Source organism: Vanessa atalanta, chromosome 16, assembly GCF_905147765.1.
Source record: "Vanessa atalanta chromosome 16, ilVanAtal1.2, whole genome shotgun sequence".
Taxonomy (NCBI): domain Eukaryota; kingdom Metazoa; phylum Arthropoda; class Insecta; order Lepidoptera; family Nymphalidae; genus Vanessa; species Vanessa atalanta.
In genome coordinates this window covers 816,509-838,035 of record NC_061886.1, presented here as the reverse complement: position 1 = coordinate 838,035, position 21,527 = coordinate 816,509, and the positions used below count along the sequence as shown (strand labels likewise).

Genomic DNA, 21,527 nt, shown 5'->3' with positions numbered 1-21,527 from the left:
TGTGCTTAGGTCTCCTCTCTATTTGAAAAAAAAAAACTTTATCCCATCACTCTGCTCTAATAAGGATTGATACCAAGGATTGGTGGTACATAAAAGATTTCCAACTGGCACGTACACGTTCCCTTACGATGTTTTTCTTCAAAGCCGAGAGCTAGATAAATCATCATACAGAGTAAGGACATGACAATTGACCACTGACCCTACTAGTATTCCTACACGAAGGTAGGTTGTACCCCCCTAACTAAATAACCCATTACATACTTATATTATTTTAAATAAATACTTATAATACAATCTATCAAAAGTGCTTATAGATGTTAAAATTAATCTGTGTGATTGTGATTTATAATCGACAACAAAATTAAATTAATTTTTATTCAAATAAATAACGCTTACGCTAAACGAGGAGATATTTTTGGAAAAGGTTTCAAAGGTAAGGTTTTATGGAAAAAGTTTCGATGTTAAATATAGGCTGACAACGATCGTCGAAGGTTTTCTTGTATATGAAAAACCTCATATTATTCATTAAATAAAGTTGTACAGGCGAATGATCCGTGACAAATAACGCGTTTAAAAGTAAAATAGATAAACTCATTCGTATTGATTCTGTGTATCAAGATTCCGTCGACGCCTCGCCCTAGGGGCAGATTGGATAAGTAATTGCCCTGCCTACACGATCTTGGTATTATTAGACTAAGGTTATTTTTAAAACATAAAATTTAAACATTTTATGATATAATATTACGTTATTGATATACCTCAAACATTTTAATTTATATTGTAAATTAGCTGAACCTGCCCTTACCCGCGCGACATTTATAAACCTTTACTTACAGCACACAAACCGTCACTCGCCATTTCATCCCTTCCCAGAGGAGTGAATTAAAAAAGTAACCCAGTCCTGCCCCGGGACTCAAACTATCTCCATATAAAATTTCATCTAAATCGATTTAGCAATTTAAGCGTGAAGATGTAACAATAAATGTAGTTACAGAATCAATGTATAACTTGTACAGATTTATTTATAGTTTTCTCTATTAAAATTGTTTGAGGGAAATTTAGTAAATTCTGTGTAAGTATCACCTCTTAGTAATCACCTCTTAGTAATGAAATTAAAATAATAAATACTTATAAAGTCTATACAATCTTAGTAATGTACTATAGCTATCTCTATCTTGTATGTACATATCTACTAACTTCTTTCCGACACTACAATACCCCTAAATACTAATACCCAGAGTACGTTTCAATACCTCTAAATCCCAACTCACGTGACACCTATTGTACATTGATATTAATAATCCGGAAACCTTCACCCACGTCCTGATACTTCATAAATCCTCAACTATACTTACTTTGTTGACTCAAATTAATAGTGTTTGACTTTTGGACTAACGACGACGAATTTTGAAATGTATAGATTACAATCAACGACACATTAATTCACATTTATATAGAAATAGATTCGTATAAGATGATTCGCGTACATCTTAACCACTGATTACGGGTTCGAGGCAGGCACAGATTTTTGCTTGGGTACTTAATTTATAGTTCATTTTGTGAATGGCGGAAAGAAAACATCGTGAGGAAACAGGCATGTGTCCAACTTTAACGAAATTCTTTTTAAAAAGGTAGTTAACTAACCATCCAACCATTCATAAGCTAAGTTCGTTGCAGATTCCGCTACTTGTCAAAACACATTAACGAATGGCAACAAAGATGACTTAATTATACCTAAAAAGACATAAGAACTACACTATACTTAAACGTTAACATTGTCAATATAATTATATAAGTCCTTTTATTAATAAAATGCAGAAACGTATCCGACGACAAAGTTTGTGTTTTATGACCGCTTTGAAACTCAGCTTCTAGTTTTAACCTTTAAAGTTAACAATACAATATGTTAGAGATATATAAGTTTATGCCAATGAGAATATCATTCAGAAAGTTTTGTCTGAATGATAAATTCAAGATTATACTTTCCTTTATTATATACTTAATAGTTTATATAGTATTCCGGTATAAAACCTCCTTTGTTTTTTTTTATTAACATATATTTAAAGATTGACTTGTAAGTAACGTAATAAAGATGTTTATTGTATTTGTTGAATTATTCGTAAAAGCAAATAGTTCACCTTTTTTTGAAGTCGCTTAAAAAGTAAATTGTATGACGTACTTAAAACGATATATTCATCTCATTTAAAAAAAAAACATTTAGTACTTGTTTGCCTTTTTCTAAATAATATTGTCGATTAGAAAATAGTAATAAGGCAAGATTCTCAATTTTAAGTTAGTACAAAATTGGTCGGAATCCACCATCAGACCCTTTCCCGTCAATGGGACAGGACGGTCGTAAATAATCATAAGGGGCTGAGTCTGAATCTAAAAATCCTATTTCAAACCGTAGCTGTGAGGGCAATGAAAAATAATATTTTTTGGGATTCGATTCGACGCGAGAATAAACGTCAGCGTTGAATTATTGGGTGCAATCACGATTAGGGATTTCATCTCATAAATATACGTGAAATATATATATTTATATATGTAGTAAACATCTTGTTTTATTGACGTCGTTATCTACAAATTATACAAATATCTTATGTGTGGTGGCAACTAAATTTATTTCAATAATGTAACGAACAACCGGGGTCAACTACGACTAAAATCCATCCAATTGAACCTAGTGTACCTATAGAGTCAAATAGAAAAGCTCATAATTATAACGCTGATTATTATAATTATAAAAAACAAACAACTCTGATTCTCTTGTGTTCGCAAGCACGCGATTTCTCTAGTGTATGTAATGTATGAATACTTATCAATAATTAAATGACTTTAGTACATAATAGACCATGAAACTATTCTTATATATATAATAGTTGTGTTTATGTATTGATAATGTAAATTCATAATAGAGTATATTCGCTAGGTAAAATCCAAACCATTCTATATGTGTCGTACAGCGTACGTCACGTCACGCTGTAAATTGCATTCGAATATTGACAACGCAAGATTGACGTTTTTATGTGTCGTCTAGGTGTGTGAACGAGTGCTCGTATTCGTATGATACAAATTACACGTGTGTGCGAAAATGGCAGCGCGAAACTGTAGTTATAACGTAGGTAGAGTAAAATTATTATTAAACGTATCAGTTTTAAACACTTTCATTTAACATTTACTCTGTGACATGTAGTGAAGGGAATTATGTAGTTACTACAATAAAAAAGAAAAAAATAACTATGTGAGTCACACACAGAGATACGCAGGCATATGGCATAGGTGGCAATCGAGCAGGAGGCTCACCTGTTTGAAAGTCACTACCATCGCCTACGGACATTTGCATCACCAAAGTGCGGTGGCTTTATCGCCAACCAAAGATTCCAGTAAAAACGATTATTAGATTAAGATCAGTGCCGTCTTTACCATAATGGGCTAACTGGGCCTGAGGCAAGGCCCTCGCGTATTCTTACGAGAGCCCCAAAATCTTCACAGTATATTTATATTTTATAAAGTCCAACAAAAATTAACATGCAAGTCAATGAGGACTTTTTTAACTGTGCACGAATTCGACTGGCTCTTGGTCTTTTTTTACTTTCCAATAGGGGCTAATGTTGTGTGCCCTAAAGTCCAAGATCGAAGACGCTACTACTTACGCCGTACGTGTTCCATCCATTGAGCCACTCGGTGGAGTGAACATCAACACTGTTCACTGACAAACTTTGCCTGCGCTCTAAACATCGATGACTTTTGCAAGTCCTCATTCCTGTTCCAAGAAAGTCAAAGTACCCGTAAATATTAATTTTCATCCAACATCGCAACTGGGAAACCTTAATCTAGTTAAAGTTTACAATTAATTGCATTTGTTATTCATTTCCCGAGGCGTTATTAATGAATACTGTAAACTTTGAGACAGACTGATTGTAATTACATTATAATGATACTTAGAAAAACCTACTTGGTGATAGGGCTTTGTGCAAACCCGTCTGGGTAGGTACCACCCATTTATCAGATATTCTACCGCCAAGCAGTAGTACTCAGTATGGTTGTGTTCCGGTTTGAAGGGTAAGTGAGCCAGTGTAACTTAGTTCCCAAGGTTGGTGGCGCATTGGTGATGTAAGGAATGGTTAATATTTCTTACAGCGCCATTGTCTTTGGGCGGTGGTGACCACTTACCATCAGGTGGCCCATTTGCTCATCCGCATACCGTTACCACAAAAAAAACTTAATAAACCATTCAATTAAGAGCCTAGCCTTTCTACCAAACGACGCCAATCAGCGGCTTGAATCACATTCAACCATAATTTGCTTTAGCGTCTCCTAAAGTAAACGAGAGTTACAAGTTTAAACCGTTGTAGTTACTCAAAAAGTTGTATATGTTTCATGAAAATCTACCACACAATAGAAACCGTTTCACACTAATATTATTTATTTAATCAAACAGATCTGACCAGTCAGATCGCAATGTTAGTTTAAGTAAATTGTCACTACCACTCAAAGCAACTGTGTTTTATAAGTAGTTTCTCTTTAGTGTTTTATATTGATGTCCACCCACGTCGTACATATTATTCCTCGTCGGTTTTAATCTAAATATATGTTTTTAATTTTCTCTCATACAATTTTCATAATATTATCTACCTCTGAGCTCGAGTTGACGGCGCTTGACACATAAACGGAACGAGGTGCACTCGGAGAAGATATTTTTTTTTTATTTTAATTGGCTGTATGAAAAGGCATTTTTTCAATAAAACTCTTGACCGATATTTTTTTTTTTTAATTTAACAATGTTAACATCATATAATGATATTAACATCAGTGTCAAGAGTTTCATTGTAAAAAATATAGGTAATAATACAAGTTGCACAATATTTTTACTTTTTTAATTCTCGAAAATTCACATAAAAATAATTTCTTACATAAAACCTCTTTTAATAAACAAGTGACGCTTAAGGCTACTTCATGTTAGTTTCACATATGACGTGTCAAAGGCGACTCAAATGCACTACAAAATTTAACACGAGATGAACGTACACCTTCTTACCCTTTAGAGAACTGTTTATATTGAATACTAATTTTACATTGAATACTAATTTGAAGTACATTACCATTGACAGTATATACGATGGAGAAAAATGTTTATCTAAATAATTTGTTTATTTACTGGTTAGAGTTAGAATTTAAGTTCGCTGCAGCGATAAATCTTCATTGTCATCTAATCAAACTATTAAAAGAGCGCAAGATCGCTTATAAGGTTAAAGTTTTATTACGACCAATATGTCGTAAGCGCCGGAAATATCATGACTCGCTTTTCGTTAAACGTATTTTAACAGTGTTGTAGTCTTTTACCACTTATACAACGAGTAATTTTACTTACTTGACTGGATAATTTTTGTTTAAATCCAGATTCATACTTTAATACGGATTTTCGAATTATTAATCACCCTACACTGAATTAATGGCAAAACCACACTAATGTCAGGTGAACAGTCTGCAGTTCATTTCAGTCGAACACAGCGATCGTTCGGAACGCCACGTCCAGTGCGTTGTACATATGTATATATCATACATATTATATGTCTGGACCGTTTAAAAAACTACTAAATGGTATTTTTGTAAAGTAAACCTCCAAATTCGTCTACTTCGTAGGTAAATTTGGTGATAGAATAATTGAGTTCTCTTTTTAAGTTATACCCACCCAGACGGCCCTGCACATAGCCCTACCGCCTAAAGTAAGTGTTCAAAAGAGGTAAACACAGATTTGAATAAAAAAACCAAACAGTCCTTCACGAAAATATTACTGCCACTGTAACGATTAATATTGTCTTACAACTCCATTTCAAACGCAAATCAAGTGAATACCTCGTTATATATAATCCTCCCTTTTGAAGTTCAACAAACAGGGGCTCTAAAGAACTTCATATTAAATGTTTCTTGCGTGAAGCGAATGTAAAAAGTATTAAAATTTAAATACAGACAAATTATGAGTGCATTTGATGGCAAAATGTTTAAAAGTAGCCTTCATGGTTTTTATTTGAAAAGACTGTAGTCTTTTTGTGTGTGCGCGGTGTGCTTTCCAAGACAGGGAAGTATAAATGGTGCCAACTTTCAAACTCCGGACTGTTACTGAGAATTTAATGACAGAAAACCCCGATTACCTTTTACTGGCCCTGTCGGCATATAAGAACGTAACCTTATTTATTATAAGTTGACCACTTTTTTTTTTCCTCTGTCTTAATCGGTGATTTACACGTAAGCTTGTAACCTTTGTGCTAACAATATACGTTCGTTGCATTTTCAAAGTAATCGTTTATTTATTTCCACCTAAATATCAACAGGTCCAACCCGGCCTTTGCTTCTAGGAATACGGATTCTGCTCATTTATAGGTTATCCACTAAACCAAATGGTTAAATATTAATATCATATATAATATATATTCATGTTTATTTCTTTCGTTTATTTATTTATTTGACAGCACCAACAAGTAGTACAACAAAAATACACAATAAACCAAGAGTCATCATAACTAATTTGGTAATTACCTACTTTTTTACAGTTGTTCTAAAATTACTTGGAAAATGACATAAAAGTGAACATTGTAAAAACGATAATTATAAAAAGTTAATTGTTAAAATAAAACATTATAAAATTAAAAATAATAATAATAAAATAAACGATTGTGAATTTAAATACATTGTTAGAATTTGTAAAATGTCATCATGGAAATATAAGATTTGAATTATTATTAAATGTTCAAACTTTAAAACCAGGATAAATATTAAGAGTTAATATATTAGTATAGGCTTTAAATTATTATTTATGTACAATATAATACACTATTGCTTTTTTATTAAAATTACGTTTATTGTCATTAAAAATGTCAATGTCCGGATGAACCGTTGAATTATTTTTGTCCTTATTATTTATAAGGTAAGGAATTTGCAATTTTACATATACTATTGTAGGTAGTAATTAATCTATTCGTTGGGGATGGATGACCATAACGTGAATGAGCAAATATTTCGATAAAAGATGTGCTCTGAAGTAGATGCTCTGAAGCATGCGTGGAGACATGCTTGTTGACTTCCAGTCAGAAGACATAACATACATATATAATTGTATTTAACTAACATGACTGTATTTTTAGATGTTGAAAAAGAGTAACTACTGAGTGTCTTGCCGGTTCTTCTCGGTATATCATCTACATTCCGAACCGGTGGTAGATTTACTTTAAATAGTTTGTTAAATGACGATTCAAAAGTGCTTGTAAAAGCCTACTTGAATAAAGTATATTTTGATTTGATTTGCATCTTGTAGGAGCACGAAACATTATTTTAGACAACAGATGATTATATTGACCCCATTGACTAATTTGAATATAAATGAGTGGTCTAGTACGCGTCCACGGTTTTGAAGCGAAGGTAGTTGGAAAAACGATAGCTTCTCTTCATAGCTTTGAGGTTTTTAGCTAATTTGAGACTGTAGATTAAATGACAGATAAATCTTTTCTGAACACTTTCTAACCTTTTTTTTCGATAGATAGTTGTGAATCGCGCCTTATCAACTGTCCTAAACTCACCTACTCGTAGCCATAGACAATAGCTAGAATAGATATTCATTTTACGAATTACTTGAGAAACTACAGAGAGATATTACTCGTTTCAAAGGCATTGTTATCATTGTAAGATACATTTTCTTCGTCATCAAAAGAAACGGGTGAGCCATTACTCAGGAGATTTAGTTTGAAAAGAACTGCTTCTGACGTATAAACTCGGATAGATATAATAAAAGCTTATGTTATTTTTGTAACATATGTAGGCGTATCACTACTCCAATAAACGGTTGGTAAAAATGGTCACCAACCATTTTTAGCCTATTTCCATTTCTGGCCTAGCATAGAGTAAAACAAGACCTACAGATTCCCGACCGTGTATATAATTTACACATTCAAGATAGTCTTCTAAATCTAGCCTGCAATATAACTGAAGTTAAACCGAACTTGAGCCAACGTACTGTTAAATGCAAATCGGTCTGGCGTGAGTTTGTATGTTAATGCGACCCAGCTGTTACAGTCCACGCTATTGACGATATGAACACGGCACATCGACTGAATATGAACCATTCAATGTCTATAAAAAAATTCATTTATATCTTGAATTAGGCATGATTTTAGGTTTAAATTTAGAAAAATATTTATAAGAATTTTTTTTTCACATGGAAGCACAAATGGACCACCTGATGGTATGTGCTCATCACTGCTCAAATACGTTGGCGCTGTAATAAGAAATTTTAACCATACATTACATCGCCCATGCGCCACCAACATCGGAAATAGGCGTTATGTTCTTATAGTTACACCGGCTCACAAACCGAAAAGCAATAATACCAATTATAACTATATGGCAGGAATATCTATTAACTGTGTTGTACCGCACCCGCACATATGCAGGCTTGCAAAACGCCCTGCCACCAAGTGCATGCAAAAAAGCACCACAAATTTCATCTACTCGAATTATGAAAATTATTAACATTATTTATGTGATATGTATATATAATTGTATTTAACTAACATGGCAGTATTTTTAGATGTTGAAAAAGAGTATCTACTGTGACTCTTGCCGGTTCTTTTCGGTAGAATCTACATTCCGAACCGATGGTAGCGTTACTTTAAATAGTTTGTTAAATGATGATTCAAAAGTGCTTGTAAAAGCCTACTTGAATAAAGTATATTTTGATTTTGATTTTTTTTTTATAATAATCAAACATGATTTTAATATAAATAAATATATGTTATAATTGTATCGCATTTTATCAGCGCGAGTTCCCGGCGACGTCAGATTGCCACTTGAAGATGCAAATTAGCAATTTCATCACAAACCGAAATGAGTTGCGAAATCATATTTTTAATGCTCTAATCATATTTTCTGACGTCTTTCTCGTGCATTTCGTTATTCGAGGCCGCGTTAACGTCTCGAGTCATATTGAAACATTCAGCAACAAGGATCTCTAAAGATCTCCTCGAATAAACTACTACTGATTAAAAGATTTTAAAATATTAAAATGGAATTTTATTAAAATTCATATAATTATGTAACTCTATTGTAATTCGCGTATGTGAACCCGAGCGTTCTCATTACTTTGAAAAATAAAATATCTTATAAATTTAAATATATTAATTTTTCCGTTTTAATTATTTATTTACAGATAATAATCTCAGCGAAGTGTCTCAACTGCCGTACCGTGTGACAGCAAGACCGACTTACGTGGCACGCTTTATGGAGACCGGCGCTCCTTCTCTACGGACCATTTATTAAAAGTAAGGTACTTCAAATATTGTATAATGTTATTAGTTTAAAACCAAGCGGCGTCACGTAAAAGAGAATTGTAGGTTGGGTTGGGTTAAGATCTTATTAGAATCTAGGCATTGTGTGACTTACTTAATTACTTGCTCTATCATTCCATTTCTATTTGTACAGATACAAATTTCCTGTTATAAAAATTCATTTATATTAATATTTATATATTTTTTTTCTTTAATAAACTTAAATCGTTATACAATAATGATCATAGATATATTATATCAAATAGACACACAAACTTTCAAAAATAGTAGAAGGCATATTTGAGGCCTAGCTTATATATTTCTTGCCTGAAAGCATTGCTAGAGTACGAAATTTATCCTTCAAAAAGTTTCATATTAGGCCAGCGGAAAGACATTTCACTTGCATTTTATTTGCTGGCTGAGGCTGTTAATTCTGTTAGAAACTAAAAATTAATCGTAGAAATAGTTGCTACAATAATAAAAGAAATGAAAATAAGCCTACGTTAAAAATAAAATTCAGGTGAACGAATAACGAAAATTTGAACGAGACCATTTTTTTATATTAAAAGCGTTATTAAATTCTACAAGAGTTTTTTTTTTACTTTATTACGTTTTATTGCTTCTTCTTTTTCTTCAAACAACATAATTTCGCTGTCTTCAACAGCTAGGGGTGGTCCATGCCCCACGCGGCGCCAGCTACCGCCATGTCGGCCCCGCCGCGCCACCCACACTTCTACACGGTCGAGGTCGGCGACACGCGCTTCACGATCCTCAAACGTTACCAGAACCTTAAGCCTATCGGTTCCGGAGCACAGGGCATAGTATGGTGAGTTAATTACAATTCCTTAGCTTTATTATACAGTGGCTCTAAAACTTCTTAAATAAATGTTGTGTCCTATTTAGACAATTTTGTTTCGAAAAAACTACTGATGAGATTTTAAGATTTAAAATAATCTACATATACTTTTATTAATATCGTAAATGTAAAGGTAACCCATGTTTGTAACTTGATCACGATTTAAACCACTGAAGTGATCGTAATGAAATTTGCCAATGATATAGCCTGGAACATGGATATGGACGTAGGCATATAGATTACGGTTATGATGAGGAAAAAGGGTATCGGGTGGGGAGGAACGTCTTGTACGAAAATAGTTTATCTCTAGATATAGTTTTCTTGCTGCCAAAATTGATTTTCAATTGTATAACATCTTTTTGGGATTTTTGTAAAATTTAAGATATGACAAAATATTGTAGAATACATGCATGACGTGTATGACGTGTACATACAGACACATCAGAATATGAATATCATCGCATGATCTGGGAATTTATAAGTACAACTACTTGCAATAATATTTCTCTTGTGCATTGTTTTCAGCTTTTCAGAAAGAAGATCTTAGTTAATTTACAAAATACATATATTACGTCATTTATGTAAAAGATCTGAGTGTATGTTATAGAACTATTTATTTTGTCTTTGATTTAATTTTATGTTTCTATAGTGATATTTTTTTATTTTTTATGTACGTATTCGTGTTTTGTCGAAATTATTTCTTACTTTTCTCAGCTTATACTTGATAGATATACATATGTCACTGTAATGCACATGAATTCCGCACGCCATCATTTCTCTGCATGCACGTATTTGCACTGTTCTTGAAATCTCATATAGAATCCATTCGATCATTGATCAATGTTCTCCTTCCCTTCCGTTACGCAAACAATTCCAAATGAAACTCAACAAATTTTTGGACTTGATTAAACCTTTGTGATTATCAAAACTCTTCTAATTTCTCCTACTTATGAAGGCATGCCATATTAATGAATGTTTCGAATCTGTAATTTCGTTTACACGATAAATCTGTCTCCTCTTACAAAGATAATACACAAAAAATATCTTAGGTACACAAATATTTAATGACAGAAAGTGTCGTTCAGAAACATACCGAAACTCAGCCCACCGGCTGTCCATATAAAGTATATTTCTCTTTATAGCTGATCCAGTTATAACGTTAGCTGAGTAGAAATGGTTCAGTATTACTCTGTCACACTCGGTGACACGGTGTTCACGATACCGACGCGGTACACAGAGCTCGTGCGTCGAGGCGCGGGCGCGCAGGGCATGGTGTGGTAAGCGACGCAGTTGGAAAACGCTTGTGCTTCAATGTTTCCACTCATACCCCGCTTTGGTTGTGAAAACTAATTTTTCTTAATATTCGTCGCAACGTCTTCGAGGTTTCATTTAAGGTTGCCATTGGTGATCGAGATTTCTCTCTTCTCGTATTTTAAGAGTTCTTGTTTGGATCAGTCTTGCAAATTGTCTAAACCAAAATTATATTCGAAACAAAAGAAAAAATCACTCATTATTATCATTGCTTATAGACTTGGGACATTGAGGTATTGAATTCGCGTTTATCCATAAACTTTATCCTCAGATCAAAAGAATAACAGCGCACGTAGAACAAACTAGTTAAGCCAAATTAAGCTGTTAGTGTGCGTGGCAGACGTGTATTTACAAGGTTAGCCGCGTATACCTATTTTATGAAATATAAATTTAAAAAAAAGATTCGATTCGATCGATCGAAAGATTAATTTTCGGTAATTTTTAAGATATGGTGTTCAAGATGATTGGTAATTCAAAAGTTCTACGAGTTCCGTCTATCTGGTACTTTTGGTCTGAGATAAAAAGGGATGTCCAATTTTAAACGTGTTATGTTTGACTTCCAAATCTTCTATTTACAAAGTTATTTCATAAATGATCGACTTCATATTCCATTCATACTTATATCGATTAGGACGAGCTGAACAAATCTTTGCTTAGTTTGACTTCATCATGTCTATTATGATTTTTTTAGAAGAAGACAGAAAGGTATTAACGTTACAATATCATCAATCTACTATTATTCATATAACATGTCTTTCTGACTAACAGATGCATATTTACCATCATTTTCAGCTAGCCTTATGGTATCTAATAACAATTTTACCCTTTTCCTCCTTTAAATTTTATTGAATTCGAATTGTTCAACACAAAGTCATTTAACTGCAAAACCCAATAACAAATGCATGAGTTTACTTCTAAAAGTACTATAGAAAAAGTCATAACATAGTTAAATTGAACTAGTTCCATATTTTTTTTAAACTACAAAATTCTGGATCCTTTATCAAGCGTATTTTAATTCCAATTTATGTATTTTTATTAAAATGTTACATTTAAGAAAATACAACATTTATATAACAACCGCTTGTCCTCAATATAGTATAATATATTATATAATTCAAAAAGTTTTAAAATAAACTTGTTTCATTTAAATGAATAAAAATAATCTAAGAAAAATTTGCTGATGTATGATTAACCTGTGCCCACACAAATATTAAAAAAGAAGCTCATCGGTCCACGTGACAATAGCAAAAATATACATATATGCGATCGGGCACATGTCTCAACAATAAGGAATTTACGTATTTTTTATGTTGTTACTTTATTAAAATATATTTCTTTAGCATGGCTTTTTAAATTTATGTTATTATATCTATTTATTTTTTATCGTTTGGCATTTATAATTATAATTAAATATGTCTATTTTATGGTTTTCTTCTGGTTTTATTTTATATACGTATTATTATAACTTAACCTAAGGTGTTTAAAGAACGCGAATAATTTCTTAAATTCGCTGAAAATGTACTGAGGTAATGAGAAAGTGATCCGTCTTCCAGCGCCGCGTATGACACGGTGACACAGCAGAATGTCGCGATCAAGAAGCTATCCCGGCCTTTCCAGAACGTGACGCACGCGAAACGCGCCTACCGCGAATTCAAACTTATGAAACTTGTCAATCATAAAAATGTAAGTTTCACAAGCAATCTAACTCCTATCGTAGTTTTCTCAAAACTCACGATATCATCCTAAATTTATTTCCTCGAGATCTCTCGTGAATTTCGATTCGTGGTTTTTAGTAAGTTATATCACAACCAATGAAATATTTTCAGATAATCGGTCTCTTAAATGCGTTCACGCCACAGAAGAGCCTTGAGGAGTTTCAGGACGTATATTTGGTGATGGAGCTGATGGATGCCAATTTATGCCAAGTGATTCAAATGGATTTGGATCACGAGCGTATGAGCTACTTGCTCTATCAAATGCTGTGTGGCATCAAGCATCTTCATCTTGCTGGAATTATACATCGGGTAAGATTTTTATTCCAAACAGTATTTTTAAAACGAAAAGTTTTAAAGAGAAATAAAAAATGATAAGATTTTTTTAAATATTCATTTTTAAGTTATTATTATTATAATTTTGCTTAAAAACGGCCTAAATTATTTGATAAGTTCTTTTTCTTCTTTATGTAAATGTATATAAAATAATTAATAAATGTAAAATACATTGCTGCAGGACCTGAAGCCGTCCAACATAGTGGTAAAAAGCGACTGCACGCTTAAGATCCTCGACTTCGGTCTGGCGCGTACCGCTGGCACTACCTTCATGATGACTCCATACGTCGTCACCAGATATTATCGTGCGCCTGAGGTGAGCTTTTAAGCGTTATTTTATCTTATAGCTTTAAGTACATTATATCATCATAAATATGTTCATTGTTCAAGTAGACTTCTACAGGCACTTTTGAATCATTTTAGAAGTTTAAAATTTAAAGTAAAGGCTTGGAACAAATATTCTGCTGAGAAGATCAGTTAAGAAACTCAGCAGAAAAAGTTATAGCATATTTTTTACTGATTAAAATCATATTATGGATTAGTGCCCTTAGCCAAAAATAAGATAATCAGTACAGACCATTAGAAAAATATTATAGTAATTTTAAATCTGCTGATTTATAATATGATACATGATACAATGGCAACATTGTCTCTAATAACGAGGAAGTGTTGTTACCTATAAAATTTGAAATTAATGTTATTCTAGGAACTAGTAAGTAATTTCAATCTGGAATAAAATCCGTATGTACAATGAGTTTTGCATTCAATCGTGTCAGGTAATCCTCGGTATGGGCTACACGGAGAACGTGGACATATGGTCGGTCGGCTGCATCATGGGGGAGATGATTCGCGGTGGAGTGCTCTTCCCGGGGACCGACCACATCGACCAGTGGAACAAAATTATAGGTAACTGGCATACTCGAGATTATCATAAACCAAGTAACCAATCTACCAAACATAAGTAATAGGTCTAATAATGGAAAAATAAATTTAATTGGCCATTTTTGGGCTAATTGGATAGTTCAGCAATACTTGTATAGCACGTAATAACCAAATGATAAAAATGTCTCTATGAGATGCTGCTGATGCTGATACAACTTAATTAAAATTTTAATGTTTAAAAGACTCACATGGCATTTCGTAATAACATGATACTTTGTTCATTTTAAAGAACTTATTTTTGACATATTTATTGTCAAACAAAGTTTAAAATAGCTTTTACATAATTATGTAATTAATTATCTAGTACAACTGGCGCACCTTAAGTGTCGAGAATAACTAATGTCGGAAACCTCTCCGCAAGTATCAGTAGAAACAGATTTCAACTAAATTTATTAAACGAAACGATTGACGACGAGACATTGTATACAATTGTAATAAAACGTGGGGTCGAACGTGGGGTTCGACCACCCACCGACCGGAGTGTCGCCAAGCGGACCTCTCTGATGCGAGCCTCGCCGTCCGCAGAGCAACTGGGCACGCCGTCGGCCGCCTTCATGGCGCGCCTGCAGCCCACCGTGCGCAACTACGTGGAGAACCGGCCGCGCTACGCCGGCTACAGCTTCGAGCGCCTGTTCCCCGACATCCTGTTCCCCTCCGACTCCAGCGAGCACAACCGCCTCAAGGCGTCGCAGGCGCGGGACCTGCTGTCGCGCATGCTGGTCATCGACCCCGAGCGCCGCATCTCGGTGGACGAGGCGCTGCTGCACCCCTACATCAACGTGTGGTACGACGAGGGCGAGGTCAACGCGCCGGCGCCCGCGTCCTACGACCACTCGGTGGACGAGCGCGAGCACACGGTGGAGCAGTGGAAGCAGCTCATCTACCAGGAGGTGGTGGAGTACGCCGCGCCGCCGCCCGCCGCGCACGCCGCGCCGCCGCCCGACCACGCGCAGCCCGCGCTCACCACATAGGTGCGTGCCCCCTGAGGCCCCCTCCCCACAGGCACGCCGCGCCGCCGCCCGCCGCGCACGCCGCGCCGCCGCCCGACCACGCGCAGCCCGCGCTCACCACATAGGTGCGTGCCCCCTGAGGCCCCCTCCCCACAGGCTCGCCGCGCCGCCGCCCGACCACGGGCAGCCCGCGCTCACCACGTAGGTGCGTGCCCCCCCGCCCTTGGGCTCATCTAACATGTTCCGTGGCTTAACGCCCCTCAATGTCCGCAGGTGCCAGTGGAGCTGACCGCCGAGACGTGAGCCGAGAGTCTGGGCGCGGACGGGCTGTGATCGATTCCAATCAATCTGTTAATAAATAAACTGATGTATATATTTATTGCGGTTTAATGTGCAATAACGACGTCGGGGCCCGCGAGGTCTCGCTCCAGTAACGATGTAAGTCGACTCGCTCGGTTCGCTCGGGAACTGTTATCTTGTCTATTAATTGTAGTTTCTTCCTGTTTCTAAATAATATATAGGGTAAGTTATGTTTGCGTATATATATTACTCGTTCCTTTGTTTCGAGCTCGACGGAGAATTCGATTGTGAGTAGGAACTGGCCGCGGGGTGAAATCGTGTATTTTATTAGGAAATAATATAACGAGGCGCCATCTTCGACCCACTAGTGACATTACAGATTTTGCTAAACGTATACCCCGAGTTGATTTGCATGAAGGAGTGCCTTTCGCAATTTGCTAATAAAATATTGGTGATTTTTCACGATACGGACTGAATTTGATACGTTTGGATATTTTTGTAATATATTATCGATGGCGGCGTGACGAAAGCGTTTTTTCCGTTTGCAAGTTTATTTTATTCTTTATTTAATTTTATTAGAAATAAAAGAGTTGAGCTTGATATTTGTTATGTTGTTTTTAATCACGCGATCCGTTTTTTTTTTACTATATTATTATTATTGACCTGTAAGTATGAAATATTGCAAATTACTGAGCCGTGAAAAATCTATTTTCTGATCCCATTTTGCCAATATATCGATGAATATCAGAACGAATTAAAAGTGCAGTGCCATTTTGTGTATTCGCTACGTACTCGCGTACTCGCCGTTTCGTTAGTGAGGTAGTGCCGTTGTGTTTGCGTGCGTGCCGACTTCCGAGGTCATTCGATTACTTCACGATCTGTTTCGTAGACACACATGAGATAGTCACTCGGGATTTTGTGATGTTCATAGTTTTCCATAAGTAGTTTGTAAACCTAGTTGCGTTGTTGACGATATCGTATCGAATGTACGGATGTAGTTGAATAAGTACATTTTTACCTAAGTAGTGTAATAGATGGTCTCACGCGTTAAGGCCGAGGACACACCGATACGTTGACAGCTTTTGTTAACCAAATATTATTCTTAAAGTTATAAAATGTAGTGAAATGTTTCTATCGAAATTAGAAGCCGAATATGACATTATTATAATGTATATTTAGATATATATACAGTTTTTATGAAACGGAAATTATACATGGCTTAACGTGTGAGGTACGTCGTAGGTTATTGTTTGAAACCTCACTAGGTGATATAATTATATGATAAGTGAAAACAAAGAATGTTGATAGTCTTTATCGGGTGGTTTCAGCAAATAGCACAATTTATTAGCTATAGAATAATGCTGGGCGGAGATGTATGTGAAGAAGAGTTTACCGTATACTAAACTATATGTAAAAAATACAAGAGCATTTTTATCTCTAATGCCACTCATTCGACGAAGATTCGTACGAAACCTAATCGCGAATGTGTAGCGCCGACATTACGATGTCAACGTCGTATTGAGATATTGTTAAGTATGCGATAAACGAAATCAAGTTTGAGATACGACTTATAATATTATAAATCGAAAGCAATAATACATTTCCAATTTTCCCTCCTCGAGCGCAAAAATTGCCGATTCGCTTATTTCTTGTACGAAACATATCAAGGACGTTTCAATAGATAGGTTAATTTACTGTTACAAGCAAACCGTTTGATTCAATTGCCGCTCCATATAGAGATATGTTACTTTACTTTTGTTCCATGTCGTACGTCATTGTGACATTGACATTTTGTTATACTGAATGAGCGGGAAAAGTTTATGTCAAAAGCCGTTACAAAAAAGAAAAAGATAACGATGTCTCTGGTAATGCCTTCCATGCATTATGTTTGTGGTTTAACGACAGAACGAGATAATTATATTTACCACACATATTAATGTATGAAATAATGATCGTTATCTCTGTCACACTTTTATCGGCTGAAATCGTATATGAAATTATATAAACAAATAAATTCTATATTATTGTTAGCTATTGCAGTCGCTTTCATAAGAAGGAATGTTATGAAGCGGACGAAAAAGCTAACAATAATAATACTATGAACAATTGTTCAATTAGTAGTAAAAAAATATATATTTGGTATCAGCAATATGAAAGTCTATGAAGATCATTGTATACAATAATTAAAAGAATATCTAAATGTAAGTAGGGATGTGTAAATATAAACATGTAAAATAAGTTGAATGGAACGAAAGTGAAGAGAACATGCGCTATCTATAGGACATTCTGTTTATCGCTATAGTAAATAAATAATTCACAACTGTACGTCCAAATTGTCCATTTATATGTTAATGTACCTATTGCAAATTACAATAATGTAATCTTTAGAATGTATTTAGTATTAAAACAAGGGTTAAGGTAGTAGCAACGTTGAACGCAGGCCGAGCGGCTTCTAGCGGTACTTGGTTTGACACTTGGATGACTATCTTTAACAACTTATTTTTACTGTACACGTAAGTTATTTCATATTTTAACTGAATAAATCAAAATGGTTATTATACATAGTTTGTTTGATTTATCACCTTGTTTATTTTTATGATATAAGTAAGAAACGATCATAATTGGTCACTACCGTCCATAGATATTGATAGTTGAACTATCGATAGTTGACCTCGAAAACTATTCAGGATATCGATAGTACTATCGATAGTATCGATAGCTCTCTGTCAGCAATACTCTCGATAGTATCGCTAGTTCTCTGTAAGCAATACTATTGGTAGTAGCGATACTATTGTGACTATCGATAGTATCGATAGTGTCGATAGCTTTGGACTATCGATAGTTTAGGTTAAAAGTAATACTATCGATAGTATTGCTCATGGGGAACTATCGATACTATCGGTACTATCGATAGAATATCGATAGTATTGACACGTGACAAGACTATCGACACTATCTCTAACACCTTAACTATCGATAGTGGACTATCGATATGCAACACTAATGGTTATTACCCAGACGGTTCACAGCTCTACTACAAAGTACCACCTTATTGTGTAAACTTCCTAATATTTGGTAATTATACTATTGTATTTACAAGTTAAAATTATCTTGGCTTAGGTACAACAATGTTGTCATGAGAATCATATCTGGAACCATTAAACAACAATCTTGAATTTTGGCTGGAATTTTGATGAGTAAAAGATAGTAGTCTTAACGTCTTAACTTAAAGTAAAACGGGTAACAAGAGAAGTTAGGAAGACAGGATTATCTTAAAAAAGTACCCATTACGTATTAGTTGGCCTTTTTTAGCATTAGCAGCCTGTAAATTTCCCACAGCTGGGCTAAAGAAAGAGTTCATACATTTAAGTATCTCGGCCATATACTCGCCCCAGATCTCAAGGACAATATGGATATTGAACGAGAACGAAGGGCTCTGTCGGCCAGAGCTAACATGATATTCCGCAGGTTTGGTAAGTGTGCAAAAGAAGTGAAAATTACATTGTTTAGAGCTTTTTGTAATACTTTCTACACCTGTTCTTTGTGGAGGAATTATACGAAACGAGCATATGGAGCCCTTCGTGCTCAATACAATGACGCTTTTAGGGTGCTGATGGGGCTGTCTCGTTCTTGCAGTGCCTCCACCATGTTTGCAGAGGCTCGTGTACACTGCTTTGGACTATAATGAGGAGGAGAGCGGCATCTCTTGTACAGCGAGTGCGTGACAGCCCAAACAACATCCTAAAAATGATAGCAGGAAGACTAGACTGTCCCTATATGTTGTATTGCTGTGGACTGCATGCTCCCAGCTATCGTATTGATTTTTAATTTTTGTAATTGTAATAAATATTTTTGTAATTGTAATAGTTTATAAATTTACTAACATTTAAATATAAGTTACATTCTACTAACAAAACTATGGGATCTAATTTCTTGAAATAAACATATTATTATTATTATTATTAAAGGCCCTTTCTCCCCTGAGGTTGGTGTTTGTTGGCCTTTAATTGTTTGCCAAGGAAGGAAGAGGATCGGGCCAGCTACTTATATATACTCTAATGCTTCACTAACCTTGGAAGCTAAGATGTTTTGTCTCTTGTGCCTGTTGATATACTAGTTTACTCACTCTTGAAAACGGAACACAAAAATACTAAAAATTGCTGTTTAATAGTAGAATATGTGATGAGTGGATGATACTTACCCAGACAGGCTTGCACAAAACCCCTGCCATAAAGTAAAATATATTTTATTTTTTTAAACGACTCCGGACGATAATTTAACTATTTCCACTAATTTTGTAACGCGATTTATTGTTATTAAAAAGTATAAAGAATTAAAGAGATGTTAAATCAAAGAATGCCTACACATGAGTACTTTTTATTAAAGTCAAAGTCAAAGTCAAAAATCTTTATTCAATATAGAGGTGTTTGCACTTGCTTATTGATTGTCAAAAATCTACCACCGGTTCGGAATTTAGCACCTCGGACCTGAGAAGAACCGGCGAAAGAAACTCAGCGGGATATATTTTTTTTAATTTTTTTTAACCATTTTCCATGTAGGTACAATGATAAGTATATTTTAGTTGTTTGAAACAGCCTGGAGGCGATCACTTCATTCCCAAGGTGTGCAGTCAACTAAAAAGTCATTAGTGTTGTAATATCCTTTAGCACACAAACGCTCTTTAACGACTCTTTTGAATTTTATAATTGAATAATTTTGAACGTTTTCTGGGATCCTGTTGTAAAAACGTATACATTGCCCCAAAAAAGAGTTACTAACCCTGTGTAATCGGGTACTTGGAGTAACAAGTTTATTCTTGTTCCTAGTGTTAATAGAATGTACGTCACAATTTCTGGGAAAATCATTCATGTTTTTGCGTACATACATAACATTATCAAAAACAAATTGAGAAGCGACAGTCGTTATTTTAATTTCTTTAAATTTACCTCTTAACGAATTTTTTGGGACCAGGTTATAAATTGCACGAATAGCCCTCTTCTGCAGTACAAAAATAGTATTAATGTCAGCTGCATTACCCCAGAGTAGGATGCCATACGACATTATACTATGGAAATAACTGAAGTACACAAGGCGTGCCGTATCCACATCAGTCAAAAGTCTAATTTTTTTTACCGCATAGGCTGCAGAGCTAAGTCTATTCGCCAATTTATTTATATGGGGGCCCCATTGGAGCTTAGAGTCTATTGTCATACCAAGGAACTCTGTTGATTCTAAAACATCGTTCCCCATATAAAACAATGCTTCCCCGTTTAAACGTACACTCGTTTTGACACATCTTACATTGGGAGTAGTGAATTTAAAACATTTAGTCTTTTTACTATTTAAAATTAAATTATTAACACTAAACCAATTTACTATTTCAGAGAGAGTATTGTTCACATCGTCATATATTGAAAAACGTCTTTTTATTTTAAAAATTAAAGAAGTATCATCAGCAAACAATATTATCTCGAGTTTATCACCTAGGAGATGTGGCAGGTCATTTATATAAACAAGGAAAAGAAATGGTCCAAGAATTGATCCTTGAGGGACCCCCACAGTAACTGGAGACCCGGGAGATCTCTTTCCATTTACATCAACCCTCTGAATGCGATTGCTCAGATACGAAATCAGAAGACTGAGTGCAGTGTCCCTAATTCCATAATGACGTAGCTTCCTGACCAAAGTTTCGTGTTGCACACAATCAAAGGCCTTAGATAAATCACAAAATATCCCTAAGGCATCCTGTGACTCCTCCCAGGCCCTGTAAATATTTTTAACGAGCTCAACACCAGCGTCA

The 21,527-nt window shown here is 35.0% G+C and overlaps 1 protein-coding gene across 2 annotated transcripts in view; it reads left to right on the top strand.

Moving 5' to 3' along the window:
- LOC125069789 (stress-activated protein kinase JNK) overlaps positions 1 to 18,287 on the top strand; it is a 104,010-nt gene extending 85,723 nt beyond the window's left edge. Inside the window, exons 5-13 of one of the 2 annotated variants that reach the window (XM_047679364.1) lie at positions 9,203 to 9,319; positions 9,985 to 10,146; positions 11,319 to 11,453; positions 13,041 to 13,170; positions 13,314 to 13,511; positions 13,717 to 13,851; positions 14,312 to 14,441; positions 15,003 to 15,448; positions 15,701 to 18,287. In XM_047679364.1, coding sequence (XP_047535320.1) covers positions 11,350 to 11,453; positions 13,041 to 13,170; positions 13,314 to 13,511; positions 13,717 to 13,851; positions 14,312 to 14,441; positions 15,003 to 15,448 — 1,143 coding nt within the window. In that variant the 5' untranslated portion in view covers positions 9,203 to 9,319; positions 9,985 to 10,146; positions 11,319 to 11,349 and the 3' untranslated portion in view covers positions 15,701 to 18,287. The remainder of the gene's footprint in view (positions 1 to 9,202; positions 9,320 to 9,984; positions 10,147 to 11,318; positions 11,454 to 13,040; positions 13,171 to 13,313; positions 13,512 to 13,716; positions 13,852 to 14,311; positions 14,442 to 15,002; positions 15,449 to 15,700) is intronic. The other variant, XM_047679363.1, reaches the window with a different exon arrangement.
- The last annotated feature ends 3,240 nt before the right edge of the window (positions 18,288 to 21,527 follow it).